This window comes from Macaca nemestrina, chromosome 5 (assembly GCF_043159975.1).
Source record: "Macaca nemestrina isolate mMacNem1 chromosome 5, mMacNem.hap1, whole genome shotgun sequence".
Taxonomy (NCBI): Eukaryota; Metazoa; Chordata; class Mammalia; order Primates; family Cercopithecidae; genus Macaca; species Macaca nemestrina.
This window is the reverse complement of record NC_092129.1, coordinates 168,670,973-168,693,593: the sequence shown is the minus strand read 5'-3', so window position 1 is coordinate 168,693,593 and position 22,621 is coordinate 168,670,973. Positions and strand designations below refer to the sequence as shown.

The 22,621-nt window shown below is 43.4% G+C and overlaps 1 protein-coding gene across 4 annotated transcripts in view; it reads left to right on the top strand.

Moving 5' to 3' along the window:
* Positions 1-22,621, top strand: part of LOC105482474 (jumonji and AT-rich interaction domain containing 2) — a 280,037-nt gene that overhangs the window by 189,097 nt on the left and 68,319 nt on the right. For all 4 annotated transcript variants that reach the window (XM_011742588.3, XM_011742592.3, XM_071097587.1 and 1 more), the window contains one exon: positions 16,929-17,098. In XM_011742588.3, coding sequence (XP_011740890.2) covers positions 16,929-17,098 — 170 coding nt within the window. The remainder of the gene's footprint in view (positions 1-16,928; positions 17,099-22,621) is intronic.

Here is a 22,621-nt window from a genome sequence, read left to right as displayed (position 1 = left end):
GGAGGGTGGTAGGATGTCACCTTCCTGCCAGTGCCAGTGCCAGGGAAATCAAGTTCAGGTTGGTTTGTGTCAGAAGCACAAAAGTGGAGTCATTTCTCCACGAGTAGGTCTGGGTTCTAGCTTTTGTTCTTAGAAATTCTGTCAGTAGCCAGGTGCGGTATAAGTGTAAGCTGGTTGGCACATTGGAGTTTCAGTGCCTTGAGGATTAATTAAAAAAAAAAAATTTTTTTTTAAACTTTTAACTTCAGGGGTACAGAGCAAACCAATCCCAAAGCTAGCAGAAAACACAGAAAAGCTTTGCTGCATTTTATGGCTTCTAGTGAAATGGGGAAGGTTTTCCTGTCTCCCTCTCAGGGCGTGCGATGGAGGAGTGGCTCACTTCTTCAGTGCCCCGCTGCTCATACCTCTAGGGGAGCATACAGACCAACGGGTTGTGGGGCTGCAACCCCACGGCAGTGTCTAGGGGTGAATGTTTACAACTGAAGCCCCAGTGGGTGTGTGTTACAGGGTGTTCCTTTAGTTTGCTGCCTATAGGCGGCTTGTTTTAGCTCCATTAGACCCCCTTCCTTGAGGACAGAGGGATTTCTGTAACCTGTGGTTTCTTGCTGGTGTACCAGAAGAATCGGATCACACGTGGGCTTGGAGAATGAATGCAGGGTTTTATTGAGAAGTACCTCTCAGCAGATCGGGGAGCCAGAAGGGAGTTGATTTTCCCCTGGAGTCGGGAGGCATGCTGGTCGATGGCTGCTTCTGTTGTCTTCCACTGATGTGTTCCTCAGGACGCCCAGAAGCTTGTGTCGTCTATGCCCTGCTAAGGTCTCGGGTTTTTATAGGTTTTCATAGGCCCAGGATGGGGGCGTGTCAGATCAGAGTGGTCCTGGAAAATGCAACATTGGGCAGGAAGGCAGAAGTGCCTGTCCTCGCTTAGGTCTTGGGAGTAGAGCCTAGCCAGGGGCCACGCCCTTCCTCTACCCAGCCTTTCCCTCCCCACCTTCCCTGTCATTTAAAGGGACCATGCTCTTCCATTCCCAGCACTCCTGTATCACTAGTTGCCTACCACCTGGGAGGCCCTGTTTGAGAAGCATGGGATTAGAAAAATTCCAGTGATGTCTTCTGTTTCTAGTAGTGTGGACTCCTGCTTGGAATGCTTTTCTTGCGATTTTTTTTTCCCCATAATGTTGATATTCTGTGTTTTCCTATTTCAGTTGTAGTGAGTTCAGTTCAGGGGAGAATGAGATTCAAGTGGACTGTGCTTCCTTGAGAGAGCATTTGAGTGCTCTTCTGGTCACCTAGGTCTTGGACTTCTGGACCTCTACATGGACCCCTCCCAGCATGTCCAGGTCCTTCTTAGAGCCCAACTGCAGGGGGCGACCCTGTCCTTCAGCCGCATGGTTTTACTGTTCAGCTTCCGCGTAGATTCTACCTGGAAGCCCAGGGGTGCGTGGTCGTCTGTTCATCCGGGAAAAGTCCCTTGTGGTGAATGATTGAGTTCCCAAGCCGATTTCTGTCCCAGAGGGAGGTTGTTTCAGGGACTGAACAATGGGAATGGGAATGGCAGTCTCCACTGACTCTGTGGTATAGTCTAGGTCATAGTTTATGTTGTGATGCTGTGACTGGATTATGTCACACTTCATGAAACCTAAGCCTTCCTGTTCAGACCTGAAAGGCAGAGCCTGTGGCTCCTTCATTGTCCATTCCCTATGGTCTGTCCCTTTTTCTGTCCAGCTCAATCATACCGTGAACCCTTGGCCTCAGCTCCGTATTCACATGCACTGTCTCCTACGCTTACATTGTGGAAGCCCTCCCTTAACCTACTTAGGCACTAGGGTTGTCTCCCTGCAGTGCTAATTTGTGTAAAATTCTCTGCTTTTAAAGTTATATGACATAAAAAATTAAAAGAAACATTTTTTAAAAAGAGGAACTTTTTTCTACTCTCAAGTTCAGTTTTGGGGAGTCTGCTAATTAAATGGATGAAAGACAGATTAGCAAGAGGGAAAAAAACAGATTTAGTTGAGTTCACAAAGAAATGTGACTCTAAGAGGAGGTTAGAATTTACCATCCTAGAATTGCTTGAATTCGGGTAGCAGAGGTTGCAGTGAGCCAAGATCATGCCACTGGACTCCAGCCTGGCGACAGAGTGAGACTCTGTCTCAAAGAAAAAGAATTTACCATCCTACTGGGATGTGGGGGGCAAAAGGGTGATTCTGGGAGGACAAATGAATTCTTAGGAGAGGGTGGAGAAAGGCCACTTAGGAAGAACAGGTGAATTTTTGCAAAGATAAGTGGGCCCTTAGCAGAATAGATAGAAGATAGAATATTTTTTTGTCAGTGTCTGTTAGTATTGTTTTCCAAACCCACACAGGGTTAATGTCTTGGGGCCTGTTCTGGGTATGAGGTTAATATAGCTGCTTTCTGAGGGTATTTTGGAAATGGGTTGGGGCGGGGGTGGGATGGGGCAGAAGCTTGAAGTGTCCAGCTGGAAATGTTCTCATTTACAAATTGCTGGAGCAGGAGCCTCAACGACCCTTCCCAGGACTGATATATGGCTGGGAGTGTGGAGTTTGGCAGTGGATTGACACAGTTAAAGATGGATGCCTCTTTGATCAAACGGAGACCATTAGGGCATGTTTAGGCTGGCGGAATTGGAGAGTTGCATTATAAAGAGAGTAGTTATGCATCCCCCCCTCCCAGTGCCTGTCACCCACATCTTTATGAACATGATTCTGCGTTTGCCCGGTTGGCTGGCAGAACATTCTGCTGAAGCCAACAGTGAGGGAGATGTACATACGTAGCTTTTTTCATCTGTGAATTGCAGAGTGGAGAAGGATGTCGTTCATTTCCATGATTCCTTTGCACATCATTGTTTCTGACCAATTTGGACAAAATGTGATTGTTTTTCTTACAGTTCCAACTCCTTTGTTATTGTGATTCCCCCTTGCAGCCCCCCTTTAGAAGATCCTTTAGGCAAATGTTACCCTTTCTCTGAAGTGGTGGCTTGCCTTCCTGTGGTGGTGCAGCATAGCTTGAAAAGAGCTAGGAGGCCAGGCGCGGTGGCTCAAGCCTGTAATCCCAGCACTTTGGGAGGCCGAGACGGGCGGATCACGAGGTCAGGAGATCGAGACCATCCTGGCTAACACGGTGAAACCCCGTCTCTACTAAAAAATACAAAAAACTAGCCGGGCGAGGTGGTGGGCGCCTGTAGTCCCAGCTACTCGGGAGGCTGAGGCAGGAGAATGGTGTAAACCCGGGAGGCGGAGCTTGCAGTGAGCTGAGATCTGGCCACTGCACTCCAGCCTGGGCGACAGAGCCAGACTCCGTCTCAAAAAAAAAAAAAAAAAAAGAAAAGAGCTAGGAAACAGTTTTCCTCCACAGTATCCTTCTAACTATTCCATTGAAATAGCTTTATTGTGGCCATGCTCGAGGCTCACACCTGTAATCCCAGCACTTTGGGAGGCTGAGGCAGGCGGATTGCCCGAGGTCAGGAGTTCGAGACCAGCCTGGGTAACATGATGAAACTCTGTCTCTACTAAAAATACAAATATTAGCTGGGCGTGGTGCTGACTGCCTGTAATTCCAGCTGCTCGGGATGCTGAGGCAGGAGAATTGCTTCAACCCGGAAGGGGGAGGTTGCAGTGAGCTGAGATCGGGCCACAGTACTCTAGCCTGAGAGACAGAGCAAGACTCTGTCTCCAAAAAAAGGGGGAGAGGGGGAGCTTATTCTGGTTTCAGGCAGTGGAACAGGGGAGAATGAGGTAAACCCAGCTACAGTGCCTCTCACAGGAAGCATCACAAACATTAATTACTCCTGGTGCAAGAGGACTCAGTGAAGCTAGGTTTGAGGCTGGGGTAAAAGATAAGATGTTGGACATTACTCATTTAAAAAGTTTTTGGCTCAAAAATCTTATCATTGGCTGCCTTCATTGTTGGAGGTTTGTAAGTCTGTTGCATGGATCTCTATCCTCCTCCTGTACTTGCACCCCACTGTTATGTTTTATTAGGATCCAGTGCAATTTATTCTCCCGTTTCTTTCACTCCTTGTTAGACTTTTGATCACGCTTCCCTCTGTTTTGTAGTGCCATCCAGAGAAAACGAGCAGATAGAGAGGCTTTGTGAGGAACCTACGATGGATATGTGGCTGCAGCCTTCTTTGGAGGGTTTAAGCTGCACCGAAGGAGGCTGACCTTGTGGCTTTATCATTTCCTGTCTACAGACAAGGAAAATGGGCTTAAGCAGGAGGGATTAATGAAGGACTTAATTGAACAGGAAGTCTTTGTCTTTCAGCCCTTCAGAATTACACACAGCTTGGGTGTTTTTATCTTGAGTCCGGTTTAAGAGATTGGACTTCTTTTCTCAGGATGTTTCCGGAAACTGAGTGGGGATCAGAAATTGTCATGGAGTTAAAATGCTGAAGAAGAGGGGAAACAAGCCAGCTTCATTGGATGAGGAGAAGGACTTGTTTTGATTTCCTCATTCTTCCCAGTCTCACCCCTGGGAGTTTCTGCTACTGGCTTGGCTCAAAGCCTTAAAAACCCATAGACTACTTTTGTCATGTCACAGCAAATGCAAACATGTTGTCTCTGGAAAGGAACTGTGAGGCTCATGTGTTAAACCAGCAATGCTGTACCTTTAGCAGAGTGTTGCTAGTTCAGTGCCCGAAACACAGATAACATACTTGACCTAAAGGCCCCTTGTGAGTCAGAATGACTTTACCTTCTTGGAAATGTTTTGACTTGAGATCTAGTCAGGAGATATTCTTGTCCGACCCTTTTGAGGGTTCATATAAGCTGTATACAATTAGATGGACATGTATGTCCTGCAGATACTGCTCATCTGGTGTCCACTGCTGCTGTCTACATATGTGACCTCTTTCAATTTAGTGCACATTCATGACATCAGGTGGATTCACAGCTTGCATCAGTAGACTGGTCCTTGGCTGATGAAAAACTGGGAGGACTTTCATGTTGTACTGGGGCGAGGTGTCTGAGGTCATGGAATGGTTATTAAGATTGTAAACAAGGTAGAATTTTGTGAGTTGGAAGGGTTGGGCTGACCGCTTTGCATTCTGCCTCCCAACCCCTCAGGTCCCTCTCTTTGGTTTGATTCAGTGATGCCATTTGGTTTCTGTCTCGTGGCCTGAAATATGGTACCATGTGCGGCGTTGAATGTTAGGAAAAATTTAAGGCTGCTTGAGGAATATTCTGGGCATTGTTAGAGAGGAAGTTGATTTGCTCACCTTGCCCTGTTGCCCACTTTCCATTGGCACAGTTTCTTTGGGTTTTATTTAAATTTTTATTCCACCAATGTGTCCTCTAGAACTGCTCCTGCAGGTGCCAGTGACACAGATGCTGAGACACTGTGTCTGTAGTAACCTGCGAGCTCGTTTTTAAGTGGGAGAATGTGCCGTTGCTTCAGCATCACAGAGCACAAACACTCAGAAGGTGGAGGAGAATTAGTTTTACGTTCATTAGCTATTAGCAGATTTTAAAATTATGGTTGTGTTTCTTCATCTTATGCATTTTTAACAAATGTCGTAAGAGACAGTGTGTCAATTATAGCAAATGCTTTTCTTACAAAGCAGACTTCACTCCACATTTTGGTTGGTGATAGTTTAATGCCCCATACTTTGAAAATCACAACTGATTATGGTCCAGGCAACTAAAAAAATTTTTGTCAGAGCCCCAAAATGTGGGTTTTCTGATACTCATCAAAAAAGGCTAAATGCTATGGGTTTTCTGATACTCAGAAAATGTAGGTTTTCTGAAAATCACCAAAAAAGGCTATATGCTGTGTGTTTTATCTCTAGCCATATTTCTTAGGATCTAAAAAAAGCTGGATTGTATATTTCTAGATGTTCTCCATACAAGTAAAGAACTTTGGGGTGTAATGAGTTGGAGGGGTGAGACGGCATTGCTAATAGTGTTTATAGACCTACTTTCTGTGAATAGTGGCTGGGTTCTTAACTGGCACCAGATTTTAGTGCAGGTTCTAAAAATTGGCTAATACCAGTGCTTGTCATAATTTAGCATTCCTTTTTTTTTTTCCCTCAGGGGTGATCCCACAGCTGGAGTGTAAAGACTCGCTATTGCCATCTATTGGTGCATACTGGCTACTTCCTGAGATTTGCTGTGGGTGGGGAAATTGCCTGGCATCCCTTTTCTATTTGTTACCCTTTAAATAAAGAAACTCTCTGTTAGCGAACTTACTGCGTGAGAGTGAGGGCATATAAGATGCCAGAGCCCACTCCGGTCCTTCTGGGACTTAGTGGTCACTTAGTGGTCTGTCATGCCGAATGGACGGTTAGGACCCGACCTACCGCACAGCTCCATCTGGTATGATATTTCTGGTGGGAAGTTTCTGCAGCTATCTTAGAAGCATTCCCCTGGATTTTATTTTATTTTATTATTTTATTTTATTTATTTTTTGAGATGGAGTTTCGCTCTTGTTGCCCAGCCTGGAGTGCAATGGCACGGTCTCGGCTCACCGCAACCTCCACCTCCCAGGTTCAAGTTATTGTCCTGCCTCAGCCTCCTTAGTATCTGGGATTACAGATGCCTGCCACCACGCCCAGCTAATTTTTGTATTTTTAGTAGACGGGGTGTCACCATATTAGTCAGAATGGTCTCGAACTCTTGACCTCAGGTGATCCACCATGCCTGGCCTGGATTTTTATTTTTTAATATGCTGTATAGCATTGTAGAATACAATTTCTTTTTATATTTCTCTTTCTTTTTGGACAAAAGGAAGTAAAACAAGATTCTCGCCTCACAGGGTCATTCCGTTTGCCTTTCCAAACATGCCCACTGCCAGGAGAGTTTTGGCAATTTGCAGTTGGGTGTTGAGTAATCTAAAATTGGGAGACTGCTAGGGTTTTTGTTGAAATGATATTTTAAAAACTAAATAGGGAATCCCATCGAGAGATAGTAGAGAGGCAAATTAACATTTTAACTGGCTCTTCTAGGCTTTTAAAACTGAATGTACTTTAGATAATTTGTTCACACCTTGTAACTACAACAGCCTATTAGAAATTACTTTGGCCAGATCCTGACTGGATTCTGTAGGTACTTGCATGTGTTACTCTGACTCTTACTATCTTTATGTAGTCCCTGCTGCCTTAAGATCTGCTTTTTGCTTGAGACTGTCCTGAGACCAGCAGTCTTTGTCGAGAAGAGTATTTGTGCCTCTTCCTTCCTGGGCTTGGAGATGTAGCCCTCATAACAGGGTTATGCTGCATGGGGATGGCGGCGCAGACAGCCTTCCATAGGTGGTAAACTATAACTGTGTCATTTGTGACTGACAGAACAAAAGGGCTTTGTTGCCACTTTAATTGTTGATTAATGATGATCCCTCTCAAATTTGATGTGGTTGCTTTCTAGAACACAAAAGAACTCAATGTCACATGTTTCCTTGATCATGACAGTCATGATTTTCAGGCAGTCTTGGTTCTCTGACATTTCAGGATGCCATAGAAGATTTCAAGAAACATAACTGAATAATTTTATTAATTGAATAAAAAACTGTACTGCATATTACTTTTCATACTGTTTGTGCAGGATGTCACCAGCTGCCTGAGATTTATGTGCACCAAGTCATGTTTTATTTGGGAAAAAGTTGTTCATAGCTTGTAGATATTTAATGCTATTATCTTTGATTAAAAAAATTTTTTTTTCTCTCTTTCCTCCCCCACTAATGCTTCCCTGGAATTAAAAAAAAAGAAAAAAAAAAAAAAAGGTTCACCGTTCTCTCTGATGCCTGTTTTCCACTTTAGTATCCAAGGGAGTGAAGTGTCTGCGAGCAAGAATGGTGTCTTCTGACGTGGTGGTGATGTTTGGATTTGCAAGGCTTGCCTTGTCTTTGGGCTGGCTTCTTAATGGACAGAGCTGATGAATATATTTGTAGGCAGTTACGTTAGCGTTCCTAAGGGTGACTCACAGTTCTGAAGTAAGTTCATGTGTTGCCTAAACGAGTTACTCCTCATTGGAAGGGCTGAGTGGAAGGAAGTGCAGATTACAGGTTGTATTGCTACTAATCTTTAAGGGAGTAGGGGAGTAGATTTTTGGAACTGTGATATCTTTCTAAAACACGTATGAATGCATTTTTCACCTCCCCCTCCACCTGCTGAAGTGCTAGGTGGTAGTCTTTAAAAAGTCAGTATAGTTTGCTGTTTTACTGGTAGGTAGAAAGTTGGCGCTAGAAATCTTCAGCAATATACTGTCAGTTTGGAGATTTAGATTTTACTTCTCCAAAATAATCAGGACTTTTCATCTCCTCTTAGGAAATGATAGATCCAAAGGATTTATTACAGAAATCACTACATTCAGGTACCACTTGTGTTTTTAAGAGGAGGTCAAAGATCACAGAAGCTTGGAGCTAAACAGAGCCTTAGCTTCCCTTTGTTAATAGTCCTTAAAAAATCACATCAGAAAAAAAGACCCAGCTTGCCCTAGGTGACAGGTGAGGTGAACTAAACTCAGGTTTTGTGACGCAACAACTCTTTTGCTTGTACCACTCTGACAAAGCAAAACATAGTGTTTCATCTTGAGGGGAATTCAACTAACAAAAGGTTCCTTTACGCAAATTCCGGCTATGGCAGATGTTTACTCTAAATAGCTTCCTATGTAACTTAATTAAGACAAGTGCTGCAAATATTTAATATCCTGAGGTTTTTTGCACAAACAAACAATTTCATCAGTTTATATGTAAAGCAAGAAATGAGGCCTGTGGACCACTAGTGCTCTGTCTCCGGAAGTACCATAAAGCAGGCATTCTGCGTAGGATAACTCTTCTTACAGAGCCAGCTGACCTCCCGTTTTGTCATTGTGTGATGCCCTCCCCTTCTGGTAAATCAAACCCTGACAGTTTAAAACTGTGAGAACTGGGTGGACCATGCGCTCAGGAGAATATGGTCTATGCTAGTGCCTCTCATTACAGAGTTTGGTATGAGTTGGTCTCTGCTAGCCTCTGGGTTCACTTGAGGATGTGTTTATTTTCTCTTTACTATTCAGGATGTTTACAACCATTCTGTGTGGTTTACCCGCAACTGCACTTGCATTTGAATTTGGTGGGCAGCTTGCCCTGGGTAGAGGGTATCCCTTGCCCGACCCCCCACAACCTCCAGTGCGCACACACACGGGCACACTCTTGTTTCTTTGAGTGGCTGCCAGGTTTGTAGTGTGTGTGTCTGGGGGTCGAATGGAGTGGGTAATTATTTTGGGGATGGAAACACGGGAATTTTTTTTTTTTTTTTTTGAATAGGCCTTTCAGCAAGTTGGCAAAGCTTCAGGACTAGCTCCCACACCGGCACAAAGAGCGCAGCCATGCCGGTCATTTTGCATTTGCCAGACACGGACTGTCTGATTTTTTTTTGTTTTTTTTTTTTTTTAAATGAACAGACCCTCCCTCCCACCCTTTCCTTGCCCTTTGTTTAAAATTGGGATGTAATCTAAATAATTGGATTTACCAGCTTACGTTTTGAATATTGGAAAATTGAGTTAATAAAATGATGTTTTGGCATGTACTTCCCTCATCTAGGGAACAGCTGTGCATTCACTTTAAGCCGCCTGGTCCCCCTTGCTCCTGCTTGCTCCAGCTGATTTGTGTGTCACGCCATGCCCTTCTTGGGTTTGCAGACTATCAGAAATCCTGGACAGAAATAGGATTTAATTAACCTGGAAATTGCTGTTGTGCCGAAGTTAGGGCTACCCTAGAGATTGAGTGCACAGATAGCAATAAGCTGGTTAACTATACACTGTTGACCCCAGAGGAAACCTGGAGAAACAGTGCCACCCTTGTGTGAAGCTTCTAATGGCAGGATGCCCAGGAAGCTTCTAAATCAATCATTTGGGGAGGAAGGGCCACAGGGAGGGTATTACAAAAGAAAAATATTTGGCATAGTACTGTTAGTTCATCCCTGGGGTTTTTTTTTACAAGCATGGTCTCGTGATTTATTGGTTAACTTTCCATATAATGTTAGTGTGTATGTTACCATGCTCCTTCGTTCTCATAAAGATGCTGTATAAATTTTAACAACAAAAAGTGAAGATTGATTTTGGTAAATTTTTAAGTGATGATTCCTAACAGCAAGTGAGAGGTGGCTGTGGGAGGCTTAGCAGAAAAAGAAAGTCGCCTTCTATGTAACTTAGGGAGGGGACAGATGGGGAAAGGGAAATAGGGATCTTTCCCCCTTGGAGCTCGTGCAGCTTGATCAAGAAGTACAAGTACTCTCTGGTGTATGTGGTGGTCTTGTTGCATGAGGTGTGGCAGGAGCCGCCTCTTGGGCCCAGCAACTGTGACTTGGGAACAGTTGTTATAGGAATGCCAAGGTGTAGAAAAGCACCTTGTGTCACAGGCCAGAGCCAGACCTGATTTGGCTTCTGTGAGATGATGGTGAGGATGGGCAAGTGGCATGGTAAATTCTTAAGGGAGGGCCATATGGGCAGGTGCCTGGTTGGTATTTTTCTGTTTTCCTTTTCAAATATCAGCCTCTATATTCAAGACACAGTTTTATTCTTAACGAAACTGAATTCCTGTCTACCTTCAGGTAGGCTTCTGCTGGGATGGCTACTAACTTGACCTGGAGCAGAACAATACCAAGGCTCCTCCTCTCCTGTTGCTGTTGGATCTGTCTCACAAACATCCACCAATCTCCCTTTTCCTCTGAGTTGCCATTCAGTCTGCCCCTCTGCTCAGATACCATGACTGTATTGGATTCTGTGATTCCTGAATCATGAGTGGTGGGTTGTATAATTCACAGCTCCTATAACAGAGTAGTGTTCCTCCCCTTCTCCTTTCCGGCATCTATGGAGGGCTTCTCCTCTACACTTGGGAAGGCCTGTATATAGAAGTGGATCAGAAAGAGGAGACTGCAAGTAGAGAGTCCTGTGTATACCACCAGAAGGGCAAAGCAGTGGGTTTGGGGTTAGGTGGCTGGTTATGCAAGAGGTACTGCTTTAGGATGGTCACTCTCTCTGAGGAGGCGGCTTCTGTCCAGAGACATGAAGGGAGTGACCTCCATTACAGAGTAACAGGCCTGGATTGTTTTCTTCCCTTGTCTGGCCTAGAGGATGAGAAGCCACCAGCCATGGCAAGATAAAGGGAGAGAGAATTCCAGATGGAAGGAGCTGTTTGGAGTAAGCAAGATCCCCTTGGACCATTCCTGCAATCTCTATCTTAGGCCATTTATTGCCACATAGAATATACTCTATGGGATCCCATACACTCCCATACTCCCATACACTCCCATATACTCTGTGGGATCAAATTCGTAAATGGTCATTCATTTTAACACCCTTTCTCTTACTTTGAGACAGCTTCAGTGGCGTTCACTCAGCAGGGCTGATTTTGGTCATGAATGAGGGGCCATGGAGCTCCTTGGCCTGGCAGCTTTTAGTGAGGGGGTGCACACCGGATGGCTGTGCTCACAAGGCTTTGCTTCACCTGCCACGTGGAGGTCGCGTGGCGTGACATGGCATGGCAGAGAAAGCTGTCACGTGGGGACCCATAGGTTTGTTTGCTGGTCCTGTTTGTTCTGCCATCCAAGTTAGGTGACCCGGGGTGGGTCTCACCCTTCTCCTAGTTACTCGTGTGTACAGTGAAGGGGATCTTATTAAGATCCTTGAACATAACAAAGTGACCAGCCTTTCCCATTTCCCCAAACACCAAACAAACAGCGGCTCATATCCATCTTCTCCTGAACTTATTTGAACTTTGTTGTCCTTTAATTCAGATACACGCTCCCAGTGATGATCTGATCTGAAACGTCTATTCCCTCACCCCCACTGCACCATCCCTGTGTTTTACAATATTGTAAATAAAATGTTATCCTTTGAATATATCAACATACTTCTTCCTCTGCTGGTTTACATTTACTTGATTTGATCTTTTCACCTTGGCTTGCTGGAGGGCTTGATTTAATTGGTTTCATTGACATAAAGGATACGTGTGGAGTTCCTAGAATTAAGGCGTCTTCTGTAAGGGATCTCCTTGAAGAATTAATAAAAAGTAAACATGGAAGGAAATTACACTGTGATTGCGACTTCATGGTGTGTGTGAGGGACACACACCTTCTCTGGGGCTGTGTGTTACCCAGGGCAGGAAGGCCCATCCTAACTACGTGCAAGGCCCAAGGCTTGGGAGGGCACACATTTTATTTTTCTCTCAAACATTTGTGTTTTTACTTATTCAACCCCAGGAACCCCGTGCTCTCTTCACCCCAACCCCACAATGATTCTGAACCTCTTTTATCCCAGTTCTTTTCATTTTTGCTGTAATAATGGAATGACAGGTGGTGTTCTGTTGAAAATGCCAGTCAGCTGATGGCAGGGAGTGAGGAAGTAAATGGTGTGGTGGGCGGGTATGCCGCCTCCCCTGGAGGGTGAGGCCCCAGAAGCTGCACCACCTTGCTCCTCATGCTTGCCAGGTGACTTCCTTCTTTACCCCAGGGTTCTGCTGCTGCTTCCATCAGCACCTCTAGGTGCAAATATTGTAGGTTTTCAGCACGTCCGAATCACTTTCTTCCATTTTCCTATATCCAGCATTCTAGAAGGAAACCCCAGTCCCTGAAGCCTGTCTGTGCTGTTTGGAGTGCTTACTCAGGATTTGGCTGTACCATTCCTTTGGTTGTGTGGGGCCAGGAAAAGCAGGGTCAACACCTTCGTAATCCCTGCGGGACTCTGTAGGTTGAAAAGCCACACCGCAGACCTGCCCTTTGTAGACAATACAGGTTCTTCTAGCCTCTTTATAAAAGATATTGGTTTGTCTTGTTCTTTAGTTCCTGGCTTCATCTGGGTCTCACAACTGTTTAATCACTTGGGAGCTTGGCTTCTTCCTCTAAGGGGTAATTTATTTTGCTGCCACTTTTTAATCTCTTATTGCCTTATTTTTCATAGCCTCCCTGGGAAAGTCACCAGGCACCAAGCACCTTTTATTTCAGCATTGGTGGGCAGCAGTTTATCTTTTATTTCAGCATTGGTGGGCAGCAGTTTATCTTTGAGGTCCTGAAATTGTAAAATATCTCACAGTGTCTCACTCCGTTGTCTGTGCTTAGTCTGTGTTTACTTGTTTGTTTCTCATTGTCGCTGCACAATCTTCTCATCGTGTGTAGCGTTTGTTTTCCCTGACTTCTCAAAAAGCTGTAAACACTTAACATCCTGTTCACATGCAGGCAATATTTCTATAAAATTCCTGCAATACTCAGAGTGCGAATTGCGTCCATTCAAATGAAGAAGTATATATTTGTAATTGCCAATTAAAAACACTTTTCAGTAGAATGAAAACCAGCAATTTTTCTAAATACGGCACAACATTTCCTTTGTTTTAAAACAGTCTGGGAGGTTGGTGGGAACGAAAGCCTCACTGGAAAAGGAGGGCGGTTGTGTTGTGTCAGTCCACCTGGCAGCTGGTTGGAGTGTGGACCAAGGGCTCAGTAGCCTTCCCTCCTCGAGACCTGGCCATCACCAGCTGCCTGGGAATTGATGCGGAAATTGAGAGCCAGCCTTGAGAAAGTTTGATGGAGTGATTTTGTGTCTGTTGAGTCCCAATAAATTTGCTTGTATTTTGTCTTTTTAAATTGCCTTTTGTCCCTTTGTTCTATTTTCTTATGTAATTAAAAAAAAAAAAAGTCATTTGTAACAGATAGAAAATTTAAAGGGGGAAAAACAACCAAGCAGAAACTGCTCCTCATCTGTGACAGATGAGGCTCTCTGATTGTCTGAAAATCCCCCTCACCCTAACCGCCCCCCACTTCATTGTCCCATGTGAAGGTCCCGCCTCTGGGCTTCTGGTCTGTCATGTCTTCTATACAGGTAGGCAGTTGGTTGCAAAAAAGCTCTGTTCCCCATCACATAGAGATAGTGGCATTGCCTGATCCCACCATCCCCCTTTTTTTTTTTTAAAACAACACTAGGGCATTTTTGTTAAACTTGATTCACTTCCTCCTGTTACCTTGTTAATATGACTGTTTCATATCAGTTATTCCTGGGTTCTAAAGTGCTTTTTGGGCCAGGCGTCATGGCTCATGCATGTAATCCCAACACTTCGGGAGGCCAAGGCAGGAGATAGGCTTGAGGCCAGGAGTTCAAAACCAGCCCGGGCACCATGTGGGGAGACCCTGTCTCTATAAAAAAAAAAAAACCGAGCAACAACAACAAGCCAAAAACAGCTGAGTGCAGTGGCACGTACCTGTAGACCCAGCATTTTGCAAGGCTGAGGTGGGAAGATCTCTTGAGCCCAGGAGTTTAAGGCTGTAGTGAGCTATGATAGCGTCACTGCACTCCAGCCTGGGTGACAGAGTGAGACCCTGTTTCAATAAAAAGGTTTAAAAAAAAAAGTGGTCTGTAATGACCTACATTGTTTGTAGATTTTTTTTTTTTTTTTTTTTTTTAAGGACCCTAGATTACCCAGTAAGTAGTTGGGAGTCACACTTTGTCCTTTTTGATGGATTGTCAGTTTGTATTAGGAATATTATTAGACAGTAGTGTTTTTGATGGTCATGGGGAGGCAAGAGTAAACACTGCTTAGGACATACAAGGGAATTTAAGGTTAAAATGAGATTAGAAATTCTTCATAATATTGTGGTACTTTATATTTGGGGAGTGTGGAGGATTTATGAGGTTAAATTTAAAGGTATTAGTTTTGACGAAGTAGGCAGTCGTGTGTGTGTGTGTGTGTGTGTGTGTGTGTGTATTTTGCTGTAGGAATTTGTTAAATATTGTGATTTTTTTTTTTTTTAATGTTACGGCATTTTGAGCATCAGCAGTTTAGTATGCATGCTTACTATTCTATATAACCCACTCCCAACAATGTCTTCAAGGGAATACATCTGCCCTCTTTTACTTATTTAGTTTTTTTATTCGTTATTATTTTTGAGACAGAGTTTCGCTCTTGTCGCCCAGGCTGGAGTGCAGTGACTCGATCTCAACTCATTGGAATCTTCGCCTCCCGAGTTCCAGTGATTCTCCTGCCTCAGCCTCCGAAGTAGCTGGGATTGCAGGAGCATGTCACCACACCAGGCTAATTTTTGTATTTTTAGTAGAGACGGGGTTTCACCATGTTGGCCACGCTGGTCTCGAACTCCTGACCTCAGATGATCCACCCACGTCGGCCTCCCAAAGTGCTGGGATTACAGGGGTGAACCCCTGCCCCTGGCACTTTAGTTTTATTAGTTAATTGTTTTGAGTGGGGTTGCATTATCCATCCTACGTAGTGTTTGGGCTTCTGATCGGGTCTATTTTGATCCCTGTACTGTGATTCTTCGTTCTTTTGTTTTTTTCCCTGCCCTCAAATAATGTTTTTCAAGTATCTCTATAAGCAGGTCTAGATGAACAGTTTAAACTAGGACCCAAGTTCTCATCCTTGCGAGTGCTTACTATTCCATGAGTGGAGACCTTTACAATTAGAGGAAGAGTGACTATTAGGCAATTGATGATAAATATTAAGTTGATCATAAAGCAAAAATACGTTATTGTATTTATTGATGGAGAGACAAGGAAATTTCTTATTGGCTATTGTGTTAAAAAAGAACAAACCGGGCTGGGTGTGGTGGCTCACGTGTGTAATCCCAGTGCTTTGGAAGGTCAAGATGGGTGGATCACCTGAGGTCAGGAGTTCAAGAGCAGCCTGGCCAACATGGTGAAACCCCACCTCTACAAAAAAATACCAAAATTAGCTGGGCGTAGTGGCGCATGCCTGTAATCCCAGCTACTCAGGAGGCTGAGGGAGGAGAACCACTTGAACCTGGGAGGTGGAGGTTGCAGTGAGCTAAGGTGGCAACAGAGAAAGACTCCATCACAAACAAACAAAATTCAGTTCCAGGATCCATTAGGATTCATTTTGATAGAAAGGAATTTCTACCTAAGATTTTCAGGTGAAAGGAATTGAAATGTACTCTGTAGATACCAAATGGGTAAGTTAGGGAGTTAGCATAGGATTGTAATGGGAAAGAAGCCTGAAGGGTAGATGAAGGCTATTTTTTGTTTCAATCTCTACCTAAATAGTTGCAATTTGGCTGAGTGTGGCTCACACCTGTAATCCCAGCACTTTAGGAGGCCGAGGCAGGCGAATCACAAGGTCAGGAGTTCAAGAGCAGCCTGGCCAACATGATGAAACCCCGTCTCTACTAAAAATACAAAAAAATTAGCTGGGTGTGGTGGCGGGCGCCTGTAATCCCAGCTACTTGGGAGACTGAGGCAGGGTAATCGCTTGAACCTGGGAGGTGGAGGTTGCAGTGAGCCAAAATTGCACCACTGCACTCCAGCCTGGGCGACAGTGCGAGACTCTGCCTTAAAAAAAAAAAAAAAAAGTTGTAATTTGACCTTGTTGGCAGAGGGTAACCCAGAATTTGGGATTGGAGGGGGCATAGATACATACCGTTTTCTGCAGTACCAACTTGAATTGTTGTAGTGAACTTTTCATGGCTGAATTTGGAAGTGGCAACAGGGACACTGATGGCTAAATAGGCGAAGGTGACCTGGATGTGACGACACAGAAGAGAGGTGGGGATGGATTCGTGACCCCTTTAGGTGAAACTATAGGGTGCTGTATAAACGCAGCAGGATGATACAGGGTTTCCTGCTTACTGTCAGTTGAAATAAATGAATACCATTAAGCTGATGACGTCAAATACCGTGTGTAGTTTTTAAATGCTCAGGGAAACGGTGTGTACATAGGCATGTACTTCTACACACATGTATACACATGTCCATGACACACGTTGTATATCAGTGTACGAAACACAATCGTTTAACCAAATTTATTGCGCTTGAAAGGAGTCCCGTGGTTTGTGAGAGTGTGAGAGATATAGAACCTTAATTAGAAAGAGTTTGCTTGAAATAGGATCTTTTTTCTCCTTATGTATCATGATTTTATTGCTGCACGTAGGCCTATATCCTCCAGTCTCTGCTTAATTTATTTTTAATTTTCTTTTGCTTTTACAGGCCCAGGCTGCAAGCACAAAGGAAGTTTGCTCAATCTCAGCCGAATAGTCCCAGCACAACTCCAGTAAAGATAGTGGAGCCATTGCTACCCCCTCCAGCTACTCAGATATCAGACCTCTCTAAAAGGAAGCCTAAGACAGAAGATTTTCTTACCTTTCTCTGCCTTCGAGGTAAGACTTTGCAATGATCAGACGAGGTCTACATGGAATCTACATGTAAGCCTGAGGTATACGTGGAATAGACTTGAGCTCTACTCTCTGCCATGTTCATTTTTCTGTCCCCCAACCTGGGTTGAGGGGGAATTGAAAGTGAGAAATCCCTTTGAGAGTGCTGGGTGTGGCCTTTTAAACATCTGTTAAGTTTTATTTCCTTTTTAATATGACTCTTACACCCCACTTCCTGGCTTCTCGATACGCAATTATGCAGTTTCTAACTTTGACTTCTAATTTGATTTCTCTCCACCACACCACCGCCTTGCACACATTGTTTTGTAAGGCAATTTTTTTTGATAGAGTACTTTGGGGATATGAAGGCCCCTTTCTATGTGCTTCCGAAGGCCTGTCAGTAAGCCGTGGTGATGAGGGGCTTATGGTTCTCTCAGCCCTGTATTATGTTAAGGAAACAATACTAGTACTTTCAGAGTCTAATTGACTGTGCAAATACTGGTCCACGTTTCAACTTGAACCAGTTAACAGAGTCCAGGTGGATTTGGGAGTTATTTGAAGTGTTTGTTGCAGTTTCCTTGTTACTAAGTTTTCTAATAGCTGTGACAAAAGAACACAGAAGATTGAGAGAATAAGGAGCCTTTTCTGGAGGAATGATAGAAAATATAGGAAGTCCTGAACGCAGAGAGTTCCTTGGATGTGGTTACTTGAGAGAAAATGAACAGAAGGAGAGGGCCTTTGCTATTGGACATCTGTGGGAAGGCCTCAGGGTTCAGGGTCACTTTTATTTGATTAATATTTTGATAATTTATTATTACAGACAGATTTTAAGTACCTTAAAAAGTTGCCACCCATCATCCCTCACTCGATACATTAGTGTGTCTTTCCTTCAGGTAAGTACATTTTCCTATAACTGTCAAAGTTAGGAAGTTCACAGTGATACATGGCCCCCATGAGTTCCTCAAACCTCTGTTTCACATTTGTTCTGAAGGTGCTTTGTAATGTCTGAGTTTAGAGCAAAACGACCTAGTTCAGAATTAGGCAGTGCCATTAATTGTGTGTAGTCTGCTTAATCTGGAAGAGTTCATCATTGTTTTGTCTTTGACCTCAACACTTGAAAATTACAGGTAAATTATTTTTTAGAGTGTCCCTTGATTTGGTTGCCTGGTGTTTCCTCATGATGACATTCTGGTTTGTGTTTTTGGCAGGAATGCCACAAGGGAAGTGATTCCTCCTCCTCATTGTTGGGTCCTCTGTAGGGATACACAGTTCAGTCCTTCCCTTTCCACACTTTGTTCATGCTGATCATTTGACTGTGGTGGGCCTGTCAGGAGCAAAGTTACCCACCCATCTCAGCCTTTGCAATGTATAAGTGTTAAGAGAGGATATTCTTTGAAACTAGTACATACTTCTCATCATCTTTATCGTAATTGTATATGTATGGGCTTCCTATTTTATGCAAAGGGTTATGATCTGTTACTCCTATTATGTATTCTGATGTTCAGGTTGTCCCAGATCACCGTCTCATCCGTGGACCCTCTTCAGACTGGCTTTTTATTCCTTTTGATGTGTCCCTGTCATCCTTCCAGCCTTGCTCCTGGCACAACAAAATGTTCCAGGCTCATGGTGTACTTTCCCGCCCTCAGCCCTGGAAATGGACATGTCTCCAAGGAGCCCTGCTTTCTTGTAGGGACAAGTACTGTTCAGGAGCCAAGATCTGGGCACAAGGGATGCTGGGAACTATGGGAATGTCATTTCTCCCAGGTGTTCTTAGTAGACTGAGGTTGTGTGTTTACAGGGGTCTATCCGGAGTTCTGTGTTTATTAAAATCTGTGAGTTAGCAGCCATACTTCCAGTTTCAGTTTAACACCAAGGGGTTCATGTGCATTCATCCCCGAGGACCTTGGCTCCTGTAATCCTTAATATACTTATTTGCCGTGTCTTTTCAGTGTAACCCACCTCCCATCTCTGCTGCCCCCACGATGGGAAACTCAGCCCTGACACCCCATGTGGTTGCTCCTCACTCCCTCCCTTTGCCCAGTTGCCCTGCCTTACCAATTGGCTTTGGGACTGAATTGTTTGGGGGAATTTTTGACGTAGGATATGATGATAGTTGCTGGTGATTCTTAATACATAAGAAAGGAGAGTTATTACGTACTTGTTAGAAATTTTGTAGCCCTTGTCGGTCATTGAGCCTTGAAAACAGGGAGATGAAGTAGGTGGGATTCCCACCAGTTGATCTCCGTTAACTTTTTGGTTTGTTTTTGGAGACACAGGCTCTTGTCTCATATCAAAATAAGATGATGAGAGGTTGTTCACTTCTGGAGTTCAGTGGCACAGTCATGGCTCTAAGCAGCCTCAACCTTCTGGGCTCAAGCCATCCTTCTGCCTCAACCTCTCTAATAGCTAGACCTACAGGCGCATGCAACCACACTGAGCAATTTTTTCTATTTTTACTTTTAGTTGTTTTTTTGTTTTTTTTTTTTTTTTTTTTTTTTTTTTTGGTAGAGAAGGGGTCTTGCTGTGTTTCCCAGGCTGGTCTTGAAGTCCTGGGCTCATGCAATTCTCCTGCCATCTCAGCCTCCCGAAGTGCTGGGATGACAGGCATGAGCCACCATGCCCAGACATCTCTGTTACTTTTTACATAGATTTTGGCTGAAAGATTCTCCTGATCCTGGATGTTGAGTATGAAGATGGAAGGGAAGCTGTGAGGACTACATATGACAGACTCTTGTGCTGGGCTGGCCACTAGGCTGTGAGACTGGTAGAGTGTGGTGTGACGATCAGGAGTGGAGAATGAGTGGGCTGTGTACTCAGAAGGATGTATTTGCCCTAAAGGAGTCTTTGAAGGCTCCACAGCGCCATCAGCAGCAAGGTGATTCAGGTGGATCTAGCCGGGCTTGGTTGTGCCACCTGTAGCCCATCTACGTGGAGGCTGACACGGGAGAATCCTTGACACCTGGAGTTTGAGGCTGCCGTGAGACATGACTGTGCCTCAGCACTGCCGCCTCAGCAATAAGCGGCACTCTGTCTCAAAAAAAAAAAAAACAAAAACAAAAACAAAAACAAAATGGTGATATGGGACTCTTTGTGACTTTGGTCTTGCATGGCTTCAAAAAATTTTTTTTAAATGACATAATTGTACATATTTATGGGTCACATGATTTTGTGATACATATAAGTGATCAGATCAGGGTAATCAGCGTATCCCTCGTCTCAAACATTTATAATTTGTTGGTGTTGGGAACATTCCACATCCTCCTTCTAGATATTGCTAACTGTAGACATCCTATGGTGGTATAGAACACTAGAACTTACTCCTTCTGTCTAACCATAATTTGGTATCCTTTACTAAATATGCATGGCTTTTAAACATAATTGGCTTTTAAACACAATTGCCAGGTGTGTTTTTTGAGACAGAGTCTTACTCTGTCGCCCAGGCTGGAGTGCAGTAGCGTGATCTTGGCTCACAGCAACCTCCGCCTCCTAAGTTCAAGTGATTCTCCTGCCTCAGCCTCCCAAGTAGCTGGGATTACAGGTGCCCGCCACTATGCCCGGCTAATTTTTGTATTTTTAGTAGAGACGGGATTTCACTATGTTAGTCAGGCTGGTCCCAAACTCCAGACCTCAGGCGATCCGACCGCCTTGGCCTTCCAAAGTGCTGGGATTACAGGCGTGAGCCGCCGCGCCTGGCCAAAGCCAGGTTTTTTAAAGAGTAACTATGACTTAACTAGTTTGGCTACTTTTGAGAAAGGAATTTTGATGTCTAGAATTGCTCTCGGCATTTTGCTTAGTAAATCGTGAATTAATAGTTTCTGCCTCCACCAATCCACCAATCCCGTTTCATTAGGAGGTCTAAAGATTGCTCTGTTGATTATGGAAGTTAGTTATGCAAGTCTTTACTATGGAACAGTTGTGACTGTTGTATTTAGTTCCCAAAGGTAGAGAAGGAGAGAAACCCATCAGGGAATGTCTCAGTGATTCTGTATAGAGAGGAGTATGTGTATTTGTGCTACGTGTACTTGTGTGTGCACTATCTTATAACATGTTTTCTGAGGTTCTGGGAAACTCAGAGTCTCTTAGTTGCAGAGGCATGCTTATTTATTGTTCACATAAATGCCATCTAGAGAAAACGTCACCAAGTAAGTACCTGGCTTTGAAGTTTCAGGATTCCAGACAGAAGAGAATCATATTTTCATAGATAAAATTTACTTCTTTTAGATGTCAAATACAAAAAAGGTTTAAATAATTAAAGCCTAGGAGATGTTTAAAACCAATTTTTAAGAATGCTCTGAACCTTGGAAATGAAATTCATGTATGAGCTAAGCAATAAAAATAGGCTTTGTTATTTGTTTTTCTGTTGGTATACATACAATATTGTACTGTTTTGCTATTTCTCATACTTTTTTTTAGATCTGAGGTATTAAAAATGAGTCATCTCAGCTTTAAAATGCCTTTTTTTTCCCCCAAGAGGATAAGTGTGTTTACCTGATCTGACTCTACAAGCTCCAAATGACAGATGATGCTTATTATAGCTTCATGACCCTGAAAATCTGATGGATTTGGTGGCCTTAGATAGCATCTTTTAATAGGTAGTTTCTTGAGCTAATTAAAACCTGTATTTCAGTGTGTACAAAGGTTACATAGTGATCCCTGTTGTTGTGGTACTTTAATACTTCTATTTCCATTTTAATTTAAGAAAAACAGGATGTTAAGTTTTTTTTTTTTTTTTTTTTTTTTTTTTTTTTTTTTTTACAATCATAAAAGTAGTTCCTGTTCATCTTGGGAATATTGGCAGAAGAAAGGTAAAGAAGTAGGCAAAAGAATACATTCAAAATAGCATCTCCACCATCTCCCAGAGATGACTGCTGTTAATTACCTTGTTTGTGAGTATCTTACTGAGCATTCGGTGTGCGTATATAATACATATTTTTCCTGAAATGATACTGCAATATACTTTCGTTTTTTGCAGTCTGGATTTCCTACTTAACACTGTCACAAAAATGCCTGTCATTTCATTTTAATAGCTTATGTTCCATTTGGCGAATGTCTCATAATCTATCTAATTCCTGATGCACACTTAGAGATATTTCGCCTTTTTGATATCCAGTGCTGATGACGCATATCCTTAGTTAAATCTTCACCTTGTTGAAGCCCTTTCAGGCAAAGTTGACAGTTGGGAATGCGATTAACCTTCTTACACCTGCATTCTAATTCTGTTCTTTTTTGGTGCTGATTCCAAAGCAAACATAACTTGTCACATCCCCAAGCCTCTAGTGTTCACCATAAAGAGCTCATTCAGCCCATCACCCTTGGGTGACAAGCGGGCACTGTGAGGGGTAAAGAAGGCAGTCTTTAATATGCTCATTATGTATAGGGAAGAAAGTCTGGCTGCAGAAATAATGAAGGAGCCAAATCAAACACCTGGAAGTGATGTTTGTTGCTAAGGATCCAGGTCTTTTTTTTTTTTTTTTTTTGTCTCCAGTCCTCAATTATTACCTTTAATATTCTTGACAATTCTTGGGAATT